The sequence below is a fragment of the Anguilla rostrata genome, chromosome 15 (assembly GCF_018555375.3).
Source record: "Anguilla rostrata isolate EN2019 chromosome 15, ASM1855537v3, whole genome shotgun sequence".
NCBI classification, from domain to species: Eukaryota; Metazoa; Chordata; class Actinopteri; order Anguilliformes; family Anguillidae; genus Anguilla; species Anguilla rostrata.
In genome coordinates, this window is record NC_057947.1 from 3649747 (window position 1) to 3668465 (window position 18719).

Here is an 18719-nt window from a genome sequence, read left to right on the forward strand (position 1 = left end):
TAATTTAGTCTGTAAACTGAAACAAGATCCTGCCCTGTCCAATAATCAAATGGAATATATTTAAGTATGAGGACCTTTTGGAAAATAAAACGGTAAAAACATTTCACAACAGTGTAAAATATTGCGATGACATAAATAAGCAACGACTTGTATCTTAAAAGCATTGCAATACATTTTAAAATAGAGTTAATGTCCATACAGGGTACAGTTTACTTGCAATAAAACCGCATAAAGCTTTGCAGCAACTGACATAACTACCATTAAATCAACCATAACAGAGTCCAATATAGACAATATGCTCTCTATGACAAGCATATTATACCAGAGCTGATTTACACTGAAGACTTTGCTGTGCAAAAGATATAATAAGCAATCGTGACTAACATGAGATCCACATGGCGCAATTGCAAAAATTGTCCCGGGCAGAGAGGATATTTTAAAGGAAAATATTCACTGAGACAGGCCTGTGCGTATGATAACACAACGGGGAAAAAAGCCCACGCAGAGCGATCCACAGTGCCTGCCTCGCCTGTCACTGACTGAGAGTGAGAGAGACAAATATAGCATCATGTGCTTCTTGGTATTATTTTTAGCCTCGGCATTTACCATCCCAGACCCAGGTAGAGCGCTCACATTCAGCTTGAGCTGTCTTTTATTTTTTTTTCACAACGTGAACGATAAAGGTAAAGGCCGGTCCAACAGGACATTTGCCCCTGTCACTTTCCATTCGTTAGCGCAAATGCTACGGCGGGGTCTCCTCAGCTCAAGGCTTAAGCCCGCACGAAGCAGCGGGACCGTAGAAATTAAATTAAAGCGCGAGGAGGGACGCCGGCTCAGTTTGGCAAACGCCGAGCGGAACGCCGCGGGCACCGGCGATTTGAACAGACGGCTCGGGGGCTACTGGGCTGCATTCGAGGAGCGTTTCTGAGCCCGAAATTCAGTTCAGATGAATCAGCGTCTGAGTGTTTGCAGCAGACACAGTTCCACGCTAAGGCTGCCTAATGATTCCACGTGAAGCAGGTCGGCATATTTCTGAAACGGCAGACCCGCTTCACGTCCATGTCCGGGTTCGGTAAGGCCATGGTTGAAAAAAGAAAAAGAAAAAAAGAGAGAGAGAAAAAGATCTAGCAGGTTTTATAAGTCACTCTAAATCTGGTTCTGAACTTAATTCATCTCTCCTCCTTCAGAGCCACGTTATCATCTGTTCAAGCAGGGCTAGCAGTGGGTACACGTCTCCCAACTCACTGCTAAACAGATCAGCTGCCACGATATCAGGCTGTCAAACTGACATCACTCTAACCAACACCTAAACTTTCTGAAAGGAACAACAGGACTTTTGGAAAGGGAAGGGAGGTAACCGAACGGGACAAGAACGTTATAGCTTGTGAGTGGCCCGTTTAAAAGCAGTCGTCCTCAGCTCGCCCACCCCTGCACCCCGTTTGATCCCACGGTACAGGAAGTAGAACAAAGGACTACAAAAGTGAATGACAGCCCCACAGGAACTCAGCATTCCCCTGTACCCCATGGCTATACGCGGCCCAACCCGTCCTCACTTTACACCCGTTAACACGATTTCATACTCTTTTAAATATTCATTTGAGCAAAAACACCTCTGAAGTCCTTTTCATACGCATTCTGAAACACGAATATGTATCACAACAAGAAAGATGGTCGCAGCGAATGCTAGCATTCGCGTGTTTAATGATGAATCATTCCGTGAAACTGAAAGGCCGGTCACTTGTCTTAATTGCGCACTGTGCAAAGAAAATGGCCCTGTTTCGCCTGGTGTAAGATTTCTGTCTGCATCTGAGGTCTTCGTTGGAGTTTTTGTTTGTATTTCTGAGCGTGTGCATAAGCGGCTTAACCTTCCAGTATTTGCCTACAAAGTGAGCCAAGAAGCAAGCCTGGACCTGCTGTTTCTGCTACCGCGGAGAATGGCCCATTCAACTTTTACCATTACAGGCCTCATTTGCTTTCAGATTTGAAAATATTTACATGCCGCGGAACCGGTTCTCGTGCCAATTGATAAATAAATATGAAACCAAATGGCAGTAAGCCAACCTTGAAGAGCGCTTCAGGTCGACTTCCGCGCAAAGACGAAGGCCGCCGCGTCGCGCGTGAGGACGCGTCTAACGGAAAACAGCGGCAGCGACCGGAGCTTTTACATCGGCTTCAGCGTAATTCCTTAAAAAAGCACAGATTGATATGATTAGCGCTGGCACCCAAATGTGAGTGCAATGGCTGTACTAAAGGGAGGGAGGGAGGGAGGGAGGGAGGGTGAGGGAGAGAGAGAAAGAGAGATGGAGGGAGAGACAATGAGAGACAGAGACGGAGAGAGAGAGTGCAAGTGAAAGAGAGAGAGAGAGTGAGAGTGAAAGAGAGAATAGTACGATAGAGTTGCATTATTTAAGCTGAAAGCTGGCGAAGGCCTTATTTGCCTGTTTGCCTCGCCTCTGTTTGCTGTGGGTGTTTGCACATCGTCTGCCTGCCGCACGGTGACCATTTTAGGGCGTTCCTCCTACCCACTCCAGATACGCGTCCTGCCAAATTCGCCGAAACGCTCTCCTGCAACGGGACATCTTTCCGAGCTAAGTCCTGTCCTACTCGCTCGCCCTCCATTCCTCTGGGCGGGGCCACCGAAAGCCTCCATTTAAATCTCCATTTCTCGCCACTCAACATATTGGACTGAAATGAAGGCGAAATAATCTGCATGAGCGCCAGTAACAGACAAAGAATGTTCAGTCTGATAAAAGGATGCACCGGCTTATTGTGCATTACTGCTATTACTGTTGTCACGACTATTGTTACGCATTACCATTTTAATCATGGATGTCACTATCGCTATCATTATCATTATATATAATGAGGTTAACAACTACTTATCCTGTCTTGTTCAGCCATATATTTTTACCTTCAATCAGGAAGTGTACTAGAAGCATAACCAACTTAATAAACAATAAACAACTTCAGGGCCGAGTCTACCCGAGCAAGATAGGGTGGGCTGAACAACTCCAAAGAATAAAATATACATCTGTGGATTCACGAGGAGGGGGGAGTTTGACCATTTTAGTTTTACAGGACATAGTTAAGTCATTCATATAAAGAGACAAGGAGGGGTAAAGATGTTCAGATGACTTGCGCCAAATGAGTTGTTTGCCATACCGCATTCAAAGCTACATTATAGCTATATTTATACGCGTAAAAAAAAAAATAGGAACAAAATCTGTGGTGAGATGAAGACAGGAGAGAGAATACAGCGAGTCTGCCGCTGCTTTTAAAAGCTGCGTCGCGGTCACCTCATATTTGGGTTTCGGTGTAAAACCGGGCGTGTGCGCCGCGCCGCGCCGCGCTAATGCATTTCTGCTGTAAGCCGCTCGTTCTTGGGCGCGTTCGGGACACGTCTCCGGCGGCTTTATTCATGAGCGGGGCCTGCTCAATGCAGTATAGATTGCTCAGCCCTCCAGGGAATGCAAAATGTCTGCCGGAGCAGCAGATGTAGGTAGATGGATCAGTGAAAATTAAATTTGAGACGCGTTCGATGTTCTTTTTACCCCCCCCCGTTTTCGCCCCAAATGTCCATTGTCCAATTGCATAATGGTTTTAATAGCTGTGGAATTGCAACGGTTTCTGGAACATTCCATTATCAAGTCGAAAAAATTAAATTAAACCCAGAGACAGAATGTCTTTTTCGATAATCATAAACGTGAGGAAGCGCAACTGGATTCACCATAAAATGAAATAAATGAAACAATGTACCATGCACGCTGAAGCAGTAAGAATCCTAGAATAATGTTGAATGTAACTATAGTCATCCTGTGGCTTCACTGAGCGTGGCATGCATACTATTTGTATCTTACAATACAAAATAACTTCATAAAATAACATTGTAAAAATGTCGGTAAGGCTAGGTACATATTACATGATTTGAAGATATACTATATGACCAAAAGTATCTGGAGACCCCTTGGACTGAGGCTGTTTTTCGTGGTTGGGTCTAGGCCCCTTAGTACCAGTGAAGGCAAATCATGAGGCTACAGCATACCTTCTAGTTGATTCTGTGCTTCCCCAACAGTTTGGGGAAGGCCTTGTCCTGTTTCAGCATGACAATGCCCCCAGGCACACAGTGATCACCCAATCAGTGCCAGACCTCACTAATGCTCTTCTGGCTGAATGGAAGCAAATCCCTGCAGCAATGCACCAACATCTAGTATAAAGCCTTCTTAGAAGAGTAGAGGTTGTTGTAGCAGCAAAAGTGGACCGAGTCCATATCAATGTCCATAATTTTATATGAGATGTTGGATGTCAGGTGTCCACATACTTTTGGCCATGTAGTGTATTAGTGAATTTTAAAATGGTTTTAAAATTTAACCTTTACGTCTGTATACCATCTATAAATAGACGGATGCGCAGTTCACCAAAGCACAAGAAGGAATCTGAATCTATTCATTCTTTGAAATCCTGTTCTGTTGAGGAAGGACCTCATACATGTAAAACACTACGGTCATTCCTCTTTGACACGGACTAAAAAGATCCTGGATGAAACAGCCCCGACTGCAAAAACAGCAACTACAGAACATCTGAAGGCTGATCTGAGATCAGTCTGAACGCAGCTCATCCACTCCCCTCTGTCTGAGGGGCCCTGAGGAATATCAGGCATTGGGTACTAATCCATTATCGCTGTACTACAGGGCTGTATGCAGGACGTGCAGGTGAGCTGCTGTGTACTGCACACTAGAAGATCGGAGGTAGCATAATCTGCACAAGTCTCCACGCTGTCTGTAAGGCACACACACACTCACATACAAACACACATGCACACACACATACTCTCACTCACACACACACTCACACACACACCAGCACACACGCTCTCACTCACACACACACAATCACTCACACACTCACACACATGCACACACACATACTCTCACTCACACACGCGCTCACTCGATCACACACACACACATACTGACTCTCTCTCACACACACACACACACACACCTATACATGCGTACACACACTCACACACTCTCTAACTCACACACATACTCACTCACTCACTCACACACACATACACTCATTCACTAACTCACTCACTCACACACACATGAACACACACACATACGCACACACGGAGACACACACGCACGCACAGTAAAAACAAATTAGGCACCAAAAAGTTGTCATATCAAAACTGCCACTGAAGTGCAAGCTGAAGTAATTTGCAATTAGCAATGTGTTCCCAATGTTAGAGGCATTAGAGGCAAGTAGCACAATGCAGAATGACTTGAGCATTCAAACACTGATTTTGGAACAATACGTGAACTGCAGGACACAATGTGCATCGAATTAAAGACTGATCGCTGGGACAAGAAACAAATAAAACACATTTTAACTGTCTTGAAACAAGGAAAAACGTCTTTTTAATAATGATTTCAAAAGCAGGATAATATTTCTCTGAATAGCATTAACCGTTCTCGTGAAACCCACTGTGATTAAAGTGCGATGCTCAGGCCTCTGCGGTCGTACCTGCCACTCCACTGATTTCCCTGTTATGCAATAGTAGTGATTGTCACCACCCTAAAGATCACCGCCGCTTCTTCTGTCTCCCCTTGTGAATGTGACATATGATACAACTGATTAAATAAAACATTCTCCACGCAATGCAACGTAACTAGCCCAATGTATATGAGCTGTGGCGTGAAGCCATGGTTGTGCATTTGCCTACATAAGCTATACAATACCAGAAATGCTAGCAGTTGCTTTTCCCCCCCACTGCTATAAGATCACTGTGAATAAATAAATCTATGAATAACCAACTATGCCTACGGCCATGTTTTCCAACCAGTGTGCCACATCGCGCTAGTGTGCCAAGAGAGTTTACCAGGGGTTTTTTCAAATTCCACCACAACTGAACGTTTGTGTGACATTTAATAAATTTTTACTGGTCAATGGCATAATAGTATGCCATAGAATTTTTTATTATAAAGAAGTGTGTCTTCACAGAAAAAATGTCGGGAAACAATGGTCTAAGGGGCCAAACTAGTTGAACCAAAGTTTGCTTATCGTTTTTCAATCAGCTTTATAATGTTTACCAGTTATTAATTTGTTCACTTTCCAAATTAGCCCTGAAGCAAAAGAGTGTATGGAAGTGAAGCTGCCCTGAGTGTTGACATTGATTGTCCCCCACATTATTTCATTGCTAGGGCCGATCTCTCCATAAGTATATCAGCAGTGCAAATTGCTGATCACTGCCTACATGTAGGCAGATTAGTGTTTTATATTACATTAGATGCAAACAACAATTAACTGCTGATTTTACTGCGCAGATGTAGTGGAAAATTACTGCACTGCAAAATATTTCAAGGTGGCCTTCATCTGAATCTTCAGTTCTTCATACTTCTTCAGTATGAACAGTATGAAGAAGTATGTAGAACTGAAAGTCCGCTGTTCGCCTGATTCAAGATTTTAAGGCTGACAGGTTACTCTGTATTTTAAGTAGAGCCGCCTTTGAAATTCATACGGCGTGTCATTTTGGTGCGTCCTCCTGGTCGCGATCTCACACCACGGGCGTCGGTGCGCACGTTCACAAGAGTAGCGCGCGCAGTAATCCAGCACGGACTCACCATCCTTGCGATGATAGGTAATTTCCACCCGCCTTTCCTCTGAGCCCAGCAGAGCTTGGGCCATCTGGGCGATGGCGTGCCGTTTGGTGTGCTGTCCGTGGAGAAAGTCACAGGTGCACGGCTTCTGCATGACGTCTGGTCTGGAGTAACCAGTCATCTCGCAAAAGCCATCATTGCAGTAGATGATCGCACAGTTCTGGACTCTAGCATTGGCTATTATGAATTTCTTATCTGCAAAACAGACAGGATAGCTGCAGTTCTTTTCTCAATTTCACTGTTATGTATTATTATTATTGTTATTATTATTATTATTATTATTATTATTATTATTATCATCATCATCATCATCATTATTATTATTAACAAAACAGTTTTCATCACAATCATAATAACGGAAAAAATATGATAATATATTCCATTAAATAGACTGGAATTCGGTTTACAGTTCAACACTTTTCTCGATATCGATAGACAATACAACTGCTCAAAACTATAACAATACATTCTAAACTTACCATACTGTTTACATATAGACATATCGTCATCCTTTCACTCAGTCAGTGCTTGCAAATGATGTGTGCATACTATTGGACGACTCGAAGAGCATGTGTCTATATGCATGTATGCAACTACATGGGGAACATATTTATTAAAAGAGCACAGCGCTATCTACATTAAAAGATCTATCCGTAATTTCGCGAGGACGTAGTGTTTTTCATTTGCCTAATCCTCAGCTCATTCTTTTAACCACGTTTTCGTACGAATGTTGCAGATATTGATATTTTATGATGTACAGTACAAGGACACGACATTCTGTCTCTACATTTCACCTTACTAACTGTACCCAGCCACATACTCCGCAAGTTGCTTTAGAGTGAAAAAACTCTATAGATCGTACAATCATTGCCATGCCACTTCCCCGTTCAAATAAAATCAATGCTTCAAGCAGCTCGCGGTGCTGAAATCTCCATGGATGAAAAATACTTACTTTGTCCTTCGAATTTCCGTATTATGACGCCGAGAAATGTATTTTGTGGAGCAACGTGACCTCTCCGAACAGGCATGATTGAAAAATATCCCCAGTTATAGTAGTAACAAGCTTCTGCCGAACAGCTTTTCTTCAGTTACAAACGTTGTAGCCTTACGATATCCCTTTTGTCACAAGTCATCCTCGGAGCACGTGAAGTCCCCACTTTCATGACCTCTTCCCATTTAATTGGTGACCGCTCGTGTCAGGGCGCAAAACCCAGCCTTTGAAACACCACTCTGTCAATACGATGGGGAAAAATAAGGAGCCGGGGGGAAAAAGTCGAGTCAAATTTTTGTTTGACTAACATTGCAAATTGCACCGATGGTGGGTACGATCTTTCTGGTTTCCGAAACGATGTGGCGGTAGTGAATGGAAGACTGAATTTGATCAGCAAGGGGAGTGACGTTACCCCTCAGGGTTTAGCAACAGCACCGCGCTCAGCTCCAGCCTACCTAGGGCAAGGCTCGGCGAGTGCTAAGGAAAAGCCTTTGCACGGGCGCAGTTAATACGGATGAGTTGCTACGCTCAAAACAAAACACGTGCATAAATTTTCCACGCCAACGCTGGGGCTGGACTCTTCAAGTGAACAGAACTGGATATTCACGTATACCGAACTCCCGAGGAACTGGATACTAAACGCTTAAATTACAACCGCTGTTTATGACATAATACTTTTGAACCGCAGCATTATATTTGAACTCCTCAACGGCCACATCACGCTTGAATTTGAGCATCAGTATGTATGAGCCCTCTAGAGAGGTGACTTGTCCATGGTGCTGAAGTCTATAGGCTAGCAGTTGTTCTAACCGCTGTCGTCTGTTGCAATGTTGCCCCACTTAAAAAAATAAAAAATAAAATATCGGGCGGGGGAGGGGGTCATAACTAAATAATAAAATAATAACAATGGTCAACAAATATTTATATTTTACTATTATTATTTTGATTTCACAGAAAACATTTTAAAAGTCACGTTTAAGTAAACGTAATGTAAATATTCTGAATGGGTTTTAAATTGAAATGACACTAAGCCGCACGTGCCTAATGCGGTTAGCTTATATATGAATTACAAGCGAGCCGCATGGAGGCTGGGTAAAAATGCAAATATGATGTAGAATGGAAAGCCTACTGCTTTGAAACATCTGTCTCTGTATTTCTCCAAGACCTCATCGGCCATCTGCTCATTTGAGAAAAAAAGTGGTATAGAACAAAACAAATAGATACATGCATGAATAAATAACTTCAGGGAGATCTGTGGAATTTCAATTTAAATATGTAAACACAATCAAATATTTGATAGTCTTCGTCACTGCATGACGAACTGCCTCAGTATAAGTTCCCTGAGTTTCACACATCTCAAATGAGAGTGTTCTCAGAATAGTTTAATAAGCCGAAACAGCAAGGGGCAAATGCCTTTCATGCGAATTAACCTTTTCAAATTATGGTTCGTGAACGAGTAGATAAATGCTTGTTAAGGACTTTTAAAGCACGAACAGCTAGACTAAAGTAGTCTTTTTAATAAATGATCTTTGTTAATACATTAAGACCCCATCAGATGTGTGCAATTATTGTTGATAATGTCAAATTGATCGTTTCCGGATTCACCATTAGTGAATGCAAAATCAGTTCAAAAATGCTTTTTATAGCAATTCATCTGCAGATAATTTGAACTTTTTGAACATGACAGAACCGATAAAACGATGAAGCCGCTAATCAGTTTGCCACTCATCCACAATAGTATCTTACCTCAAAGCGGAATTTGCAGAATAGCGTGAAGTGGACAGAACCTTCTTTCCAGTGCAAAGTGCAACAAATGCAAATTTCATCTTTAAAACGAAAAACTGATAAGTCACAGACAAACTAAGAGACGAAAGTGTTGACAGCTGTGGAGTATAATAAAATGTAAATTGTATGTATACAGAATACAAATAGTATCAATAGCTGTTGTTTCTTGTCACACAGGCTTGAATAAATGTATATTTTCAGAACATAAACAATTGTGTCATGAACTTTCTCAGAGAGCACAAGCAATAATTGCTTATTACTGCAATACATCCGAGCAGACTTTAGGGGACACTTCCATGCCAGACCCGTCAACTGTACAACTGTAAAATGTATATGTTGAACTGTGAAGTTTACTAAATTAATTTGTGGTTTTCATATGGCAAAAGTAAATGTACAATATAATACTGGACACTGCTTTAAGGTCTACTACAACCAAAGTTTTTTTCCCTTTAAAATCCACACCTATTCAAATACGTGCGCCAGGTTCTGTTTCACATTTGAATAGGCAAAGTACGCCCCTTAGTCATCCACGGCCGTTTTACCACGTGCCCTCCATTACAGCATATAGCATTACATTCCATCATCAGTCACTGCATGCATGTACTGGCACCCTTGATACTGAGCAAAAAGGCTGTATAAAATAAACAACAGGTAATGGGCTATATTATATGCTGACATAATTGGATAATTATATTCTTTCATTCTGATACAAATGCTCAGAGAAAACATTTTTTAACAAGTAATACTTTTATTTCCCAAAAAGATACACTATAGGTGTCAAAGGTCACCTTCCATTCACAAGGACCAAACTGCTTGAATTGTCTTCTACAATGTTTTATGAGACTGATGATCATATTGACCATATTGATGATCATATTGACCGTTCCTCCATACAAAATCTTTCAGATTCCTCCAGATCCATTGGCCTGCACTTGTGGACTGCCCTCTTCAGTTCAAACCTCAAATCAGGTTCAAGTCCTGGAGGCTGAATTGGCCATTGCAAAACAGAAATTTTGTGGTGAGTTAACCTTTTGTTGGTAGGCGGTGGGCAGGTATACAGAGTGAAATGGTGAAATATTTTGGAGTATTTTGTAATACTTGATGTAACGGAATTGTTTTGCATCTAAGGGTCTGGGGGCACTTTTTAAAGTCAACGGGGCCACAAACCCCATCAAAAAACTACAGTAAGCCTAGTTTATTCAATGGACATAAATAAATTGGCTGAACATTAGGATTAAAAAATATGAAATATACTGACTCCCAAGAAGGTGGTTTTCGCCCCCATTTTAAGTGCTCCATACAGGGAAAACCATCTCCTCTGGAGGCTGCAAATCCTTGAAGGGCGGAGTGGAAAATAAACACTAAAAAATAAACTTACTTTCAACAGCATCTGCACCTGTCCACAGTATTTTAAAATAGGTATGTGTAAAATAAGTATTTAAAATCACACAACAACAGCATTTTGTTTATATTTCTGAGTAGCGTCACAAGTCACATAGGAGGTCTTTAACAAAATGGCCACGGATCCAGTTGCAGAAATCCTCGCCGAATGCGGACAGAATGTTAAATTCGAGACTGAGCGAGACGGCGACAGAGAAATGGCATGGGGGAGGAGGACGCATTATGTGCAAATTGGACAGGCATGCCTAAGCGGTGACACATTGCACTCCTGCTTTTTTTCCATTCGCTGCTGAGGGGATGGCAGATATCCGAGGCAAGATTCACCACGCAGATGGAAAAAGAGCCCAATCATCATTCCTTCTTCGCCGTCGTGCTCATCAGCACAGCATTGCATGTAAATCACTTTTTTAAAACACAAATTTGGTGCCCGACGTGGGGCTGCACGTATCCAATTCCCATTGTAGTTTGGAGCAGTGCAGTTACCCGCAACCATGGCCACATTCGTGCGCAAACACCGCTGCCGATTCAGGAGCGTAGACATCCGCAGTTATGCTCCGAAACACGTGATGTCGCCAACTGTTTCATTTCACACTGCAGGTTACAGCTAGTGTGGAGTAGGAGGAAGATCTTTCATATGTGGCATTGCCATGCTGTCCCCGAGGTCCGCCGGGCCAGTGGGGGTCACTAGATATTGATGAGAAGCAGACCCCTAACAGCCTGAACCCACCCATGCCCTGGACAAGGCAACTGAGAATTGTGCATCGCCCTACGGAGCTACCAGCCACAGTAGGCACTTGCATGGTCCAGATTTGATCCGAGACTGTGGGCATATTTCCATTTAGGCCTCTGTGTAACATTGCGATGCATCAAGTTTGTGGATATTTCCATGCTACATTTGGTTAGAAACTCTAATTTCTCACTCACAGGTCAACTCTGCGTCTACAAAACAATATCTTTACAGTATGTGTCGACAGCATTTTATCATACTGCACACACATTTTAACCAAATAATATGTTAGGTTGTTACATGTTTCGAAGACAATAGATCCATATTCACACCATCTCTGACAGGACAAGCCGAATAGTTCGGGTATTTCCTATATCGACAATGACCTAACTAACAAGGAACAAGAATATTGGGTAACATTCTGGTGGAATTCTCTTTGTTTATTAGATAGCATCATGGCTAAAACATTCCTGTAAGGCGTTTTCCAAAGTTCGAAGTTCAAAAAAGATTCTGTCAAACTCAAAGAACAGAATGTTCCATATATATATATATATATATATTGTGCACATACTTACTAGTTTCTGATGATCCCTGATGAATATAATTTAAAAAAGAAATACAATGCAGGGCATGTCTTGACAACATTTCCAGAATGTAATTTTTGACAGAATAACGGTGCGCAATTCAAGCAAAACTTAAAAGCTCAACATGCTAAGCTGAACATCCAAAGTATATATAAGCAAAAATCCATGTGCCTTGAAAACAGTGTTCCAGTGAAATCAAGAAACCCAGAGAAGATTTACAAGTTAGGCGCACTTACCCAAAAGTTCTGACACTGTTTGGGGAGCCAATATTTATTAACTAGATATACAGCAGATCTATAGATACCTGGGGCTATATTCACAAAACATGTTGTGGCTAAAAGTAGCTCCTAATTTGCCAATTTTTGGAGAAACTGTTAAAAATAACTGTTAATAATAATAGCCGTGTCAGTCATAACTACTGGACTCCCTAGTCATTGGTCTAAGAGTAATTCACAAAGCATTTTAGCATTGAAACCAGCTTCTAATTATGCAAAAAGTTAGCGGTAGTCAAAGAGGACTCCTGAGTCACTAAGACCAGATCACATATGGTAATGGAAATGGCCACTTCCAGCAGTCCATCCCATAATCATGTCAATATTTACATCTAATAACATTGAGATTTAAAAATGGTATCTCCCCAGTCTTGTAGGTATTATGATTATAGTAAAATGGAAAGTACAAGTTGCCATGCTTTTGAAGTATTCATGTTGTCATGCTTCCTTCTTGGCTTTTGAAGTGATCCCTACCCCAAATTCCCTGTCATTAATGGTCTTTCTTTCATGAACCACTTGGGCAAGAAGCAAAAGCTGTTCTTGTGTCCAGAGTGGTTTTGATTTTAATTTGCAGGGCAATGCAGTGTCACACTTGCTGCTGTCAGACATGCCCATTCTAGCCTAATAATTAAAAAACTGTTTAAATACATATCTGTTAATTAATTTACAAGTTGTCAGACACATAAGACAATTATCCAAATATACACTTGACTAGTCAGTAGCTTATGTTAAATCAGCAATACTCAGCCTATATTTTTATTTAAAAACCTGTATTTGAATATGGCAATATTCTATTCTACGAATATTTCTACAATGAATTTGCTGTCACAGACGCATCCCCTATCAACCAATCACTGTGGGCATAGGAAGTAAGCTCATTCATGAAACACTACGTCACCCATAGCAACGAGGTCAACCCCACCCTTTCTCTGAGCTTAAGAGTTTTCCCCATTCCTTCCAGACCCATAAGTTGGTCTCAGCAGTTTTGTGAATACATTTTAAGAGGAAACTCTTAGAAACTCTTGGAGCCACATTGGTGGTAAAATGAAATGTTTTATGAATACAGCCTACAGATTTTTGTTGGTGTAAGCCAGTGATTTAAGAGAAATATTTTTCACTTGTTACATATTGACTTTTCAAGGTAAAATGAGACGTTGAAATTGAATCTAACTCTACAGGCAATAATAGAATTTGTAGACTGATCACCGGACTGTCTGCCTAAATATCTGTCACCCTGAGACTGCCGCTAGAGATGAAAACAAGTTATTTTTGTTCATCGTTCACTTTTATTTTGCCCAACTGCAGTCCCAGCAAAACAAACATTGTAAATGACAGTGATACGTGTACAAATTATATTGGTATTGCTTTCCCTCACAAACACACACACACACGCACACGCAAACACACGCAGACACACTCACACACGCTCGCACATGCACGTGCACACACACACAGACACACACAAACACAGGCACACACACATACACACACTCGCACACACACACACACAAACACAGACACACACACACCTACACACACACTCACACAAACACACACACACACACGCACACACATGCATAAGTGTTTCATATAATAAAGCGAGATTGTAGTGCTTAGATTTGAATACTGTCGTGTTGGGTAGACCACAGTGTCTTCCTGTGTCTTCCTGCACATCTTATTCCAGCTTGTGCCTCACAGGCTGACAGCGTTCCTGTGATGAAGAGAAAGCGAGAGGCATATAATGGTCCAGCCCACCTGAGTATCACGGGATGGATGCTGCTGTGCGTTCGCGTCTGACTGGTAGGTGGGAGCACGTAAGGACATGCACAGCATCATTCCTGTGTCTTTTTACGTGCACGCGCGCGCTCTTTCTCACACCTTCATCCAATTACCGTATACCTGCTAAGCAACGCTGACAGGAATGGTTAGCTTCATTCAAACCGTGTATTTCAATATCAGGGTGAGTTGAACTGAGCCATTCAGCAGATTTGGCTAAATAATCACTTGACCTCCACTGAGCAGCTTCCATTGCAGAACAATGGCTGCTGACAACTCAGCAAGAGATGGTTGCAGAGAAGAATGATTACATCATTTCCACTCGGTTGAGATTTCCATCTCTTGTAAAAGGTTTTTCGGGAAACAATGTTTGATAGCACAGAAACCTCTTAACCCAGTCTACTGGTTTATTTTATACAAAAAAAATTACTTTTCTTTATAGATGGACTTTTAATTCCATCGCTTGGATTTAGAAAAAAAAAGAAAACCTAACGATGCATAAGATCATAGCGTATTATTAAAATATAATTATATATCACATAATTAAATGCATATTGTAATGTATTTACATAAACTTTCACAGTAATACACATTTTCCCTACAAGACAAAAAAGAAGGTGAATCCACAAGACTTAATTTGTATCTACAGTATATGTCACATGGGCCTGTTTCTGGCCAATCATGTAGCCTTATTTTGTCACTATATGGAGCCATTTAACAGCCGTAGATGGGGGGGGGGGTCAGTTAAATCTGCATCTCATCGGCGGAGCGTGCTCTCCTCTGTCCTCTGGAGGGGACGGTCCCGTACTCCCACGCGGCGCAGCGCGATTAGGGCCAACCCTCAGAGGGAACAGAGCGAGGCGCTTACCCCCTCCGTTAAACCTCCAGGCCATTACCGCCCCGGCCCGGGAGTAATCCGCACCTCCCGTCCCACAAAGCGAAAACACTGAGCTTGCCCCAGATTAACGAGCACACAAAACCATCTGCCCAAAGCATGGGAAGAACAATACGAGCCATGCCTGAGTTCACACCCATTTTTAGGATTAGGATTCATTTGCTCAGTTTGTGTTTTTGTCCGTGCTACGCCTACATTCACAAGCATGTCCGTTTCTACAGCTCAGGGTTCACAGAAGCCTTGTTAAGTAATGAAGGGTACAGCAGAAAGGTCTGTCCCCCCCTGCTGAAAATTCCGGCGAAGACCAGCTGGGATTCTAAGGTGGTTTTAGCTGGTCATAGCTGGTCTAAACCGGTCTGTGGCTGGTCAAAGCTGGTTAAGATGATTAAACTAGCAGAGTTAGCCGGTGGCTAAACTGGCGGACTAGCCGACTACAGGCTGGTGAACAGCTGGTCAAGCTGGTCGACCAGCTAGAAGTTTCAACAATACAGCCTAAACCAGCTTAAACCAGCTTTGGCCAGTTTAGGCTGGTTTTATCTGGAATTGTCAGCAGGGCTGGGGTTTTGGCCCCGAAGCCTGGCGGTTGAAAGGCCCATCCCGTTACCCTGGCTTGCCCTCCCAGCTTTTCTTCAGCCGGCTCTCCTCCAGCGGCAGACTTTCCCTCCATTGTCTCGGAGCACAAAGGGCCCGGCGGCGGCCATCGTGAATCAGGAGCGCCGTGTCAGACCAGCCGCTCCTCGCGCATTTTTATTGCGCTGGAGAACAACAGGCCCTCCGACTGTCCCGCCGATGATAAGGGGGGCGGGGCGGGGAGGGGGGGTGGGGGGGGGGGGATGTGTCCCGGGAGTTTAATGACACCGAAAGCACAACACGGGGAGGGGGGCGGCAAGGGCCCCGGCGATTTGTCAAGGGGCCCCCGGTCGCCGGGAGACGGAGTCACAAAGCCGCCTCGCGTAGGTCAGCTGCCGATAACCGCCACCGCCGTCCGTCTCTAGCGCCGCTATCTTAAGGACGCGGCTCGTGGGAACGGGACGTGACGGGGGGGGGTGGGGGCATGCGCGACGGGCGATGGGCCCCCGGGTCACCCGCCGATAGGGCCCCGCGCCTCCGCCAACTTTGTCTACCGTCACAGTCGCCCTCCGGCTGAAGCGCCCGTGACAGTGCGGCACGTCGCGCTCGGATAAGACTTCCCCAGGAATGCGCCCTAATCTGCGGCGGAGGCCACCCGCGCGAGAGAAAGGCGGCGTCGCCGCAGAGAGGCCTCTCCAAGCACCCCGCTCCAGTGAAAACATGCGTAGGCGCTCCAGCCGTTCGCCGATAACACGTTAAACTCAATTCAGATTCATCTGTTTTTCATGTTGATTAATCAGCCAATGAGCTAAAGTGGCTGATATCGTAAAGTATGTGCATGTGTTTTTCTTAAGAAAGGTGAACTTACGTTGCACCCTTTGAGTTATGCTTCAGTTGCCATCTAACAGACGGAGTTCAAAATCCCTCACTTCAAACGCACCTTTTGCCATCATAAATAATGCATCTCTTCTCCACGAGGGAAATATCTGAAGACTTGAACCACTTATCACATCACAGAGTGAGTAAAAATAAACGCATAGAATGGCAATGCCAATAAATGGGAAACACGCAGTATTTTTAAAATGTAATATTAAAGTCATTCAATAACCAGTGAATCATGACAATACGTTTTTATATGCCTCCCCATACAGTACAGCAGGCGCTGCTCTGAATAAAATTGATGCAGGATTAATTATTTGCTTGGGAGGCACACTATTCACGGTGACCTGATGAATAAGCACATTTGTACCAGCAAGATCCAAGTCAAACATACAGAGCGAGTCATGTTCTCCACAGGGTATTTGCACAGTACTTCAAGGCACTTCCTATGTACAGAGCGTCTATTTTTGGAAGCAACTGGCGAAATAGCCAGTGTCATGTATTGGCTTTCTCTTCAGAGTGGAGGAGGGGGAGGTGTTTGTGTGTGTGTGCGTGTGTGTCTGTGTGTGCGTATGTGTGAGCAGGCAACAATGAGAAAATTATGTTTAATTAATTCTGTGCATGTTAAATTTTTTACATTCGTGATTGAATTCCTTTCACTGCTCTGATTGAATCAGCAATTCAGCAATTCAGGAACAGCCATGCATAAGTTAGTGAGCCTAACTTGGCCTTCCTCTCCGGGGGAACTTTTACGAGGGAGCTGAAATGCGGATTGCAGCCCTGAAGTTTTCTGGGAGCCAGCGCGCTACGCGCTGCTGCCAGACCAGTGGCAGGTACTCGATTGCCTCATTTTCACTGCAGCCAGTCAGCGTGATCCGAGGTAACCATAGAAACCGCTCTGTCCCTCAGGATTCTCTCTCCTGCTTTTTTTCTTTTTTTTTTCTCAATGCGAAAGCTTTTCCACAGTTTAATATGATCCCCGTATCTCTGTTCCATTAGTCCGGCCTGGCACCGTGCGGGTTCTGGGCAGATGATTGTTAAGATCTGATGAGATTATCGGTGCTGCTGGTGCCCGACGGCGCACGCGGCGGCGCATCCCTTATCAATAGCCGGCGAGACTGAGATTTAGCCCTCCCTAATGCAGCGTAATGACATCCCGCATGTAATGCAAGCGCCGACAATCCATCCTCAAAGAACATCTGTCTCTCTGAGTGTGTGTAATGCGGACACGCCGCACCCGAGCAGCGCTGGTTTTTTTTTAGCGGAACTGTGCTTAAGCAGACGTGCCTCTCTCTCTCTCTCTCTCTTTCACTCTCTCTCTCTCTCTCTCTGGTAGGCGCGACGGTCTCCGGGTACTACTCTTTTTGCGGACAGACTCTCCGGACAGCACAGCCGACGAGAAGACAAACAACTTGTTTTTCCACGCATGAAAATGCTGGAGTCATTGTCTGATTTTTCTTTATTCACTACCACGGTCAGAGAACAAGAGACAGCAGAGGTCGTGTTCAGTAGACTTTTGGACACTTGAGTTAGTGTTTCATTAAGTGCGAGAGACCTCCCAGTAAATGTTAGGAATGCTTTCACCTTGCAGAGTGACTCGTAAAAAAAATCAGCGATGGAAACTGTGCGGAAATGCTTCTTTATTTTATGAGCATGCGCGATACATCAATCTGCATGCATGCATTGCAGGAAAGGTCTTTATCCTAGCCACTGTTGATTATCCAAGTGTAGCAACCGGCTTAGAGAATTATGATTGATATCCATTATGGAATATGACCTCATACACACAGAACGTGCATGCTGCTTGGTTTGACTACCCAGCCTTGACGACCGTGATGGATATTCAGTACTTTCGATGGCCATATGTATTTCTCAATGAAATGCATCTTCATTCATGAAGTGGAGCTTTGCGAAAGGCTCAGAGCTGGCTACCGAGGGAGTGTTGAAACAAGGCTCAACCAGACACAGATACACATTTACCAAGCGGCTGATCCTATCAACCAGAGGATTTAGCTTGTCACAGGCCTTCTCATAATCACCTGACACTGCACAGACCTGTCATGAAGGGGGTTATTTTTTTTCTGTATTCCTGTATATCATGATGTTGCATCACACAGGGAGAGCCACATATCATTATCAAATTTTCTATTTCAGTTTGTCCATTACTATATGCCCGA

General features: G+C 43.4%; 1 protein-coding gene across 1 annotated transcript in view; it reads right to left on the reverse strand.

The window, feature by feature from the left end:
- LOC135240502 (potassium voltage-gated channel subfamily H member 7-like) overlaps positions 1-8074 on the reverse strand; it is a 59076-nt gene extending 51002 nt beyond the window's left edge. Inside the window, exons 1-2 of the mRNA XM_064310037.1 lie at positions 7615-8074; positions 6627-6857 (exon numbers count right to left, since the gene is read on the reverse strand). Coding sequence (XP_064166107.1) covers positions 6627-6857; positions 7615-7690 — 307 coding nt within the window. The 5' untranslated portion in view covers positions 7691-8074. The remainder of the gene's footprint in view (positions 1-6626; positions 6858-7614) is intronic.
- Between the last annotated feature and the right edge of the window lie 10645 nt (positions 8075-18719).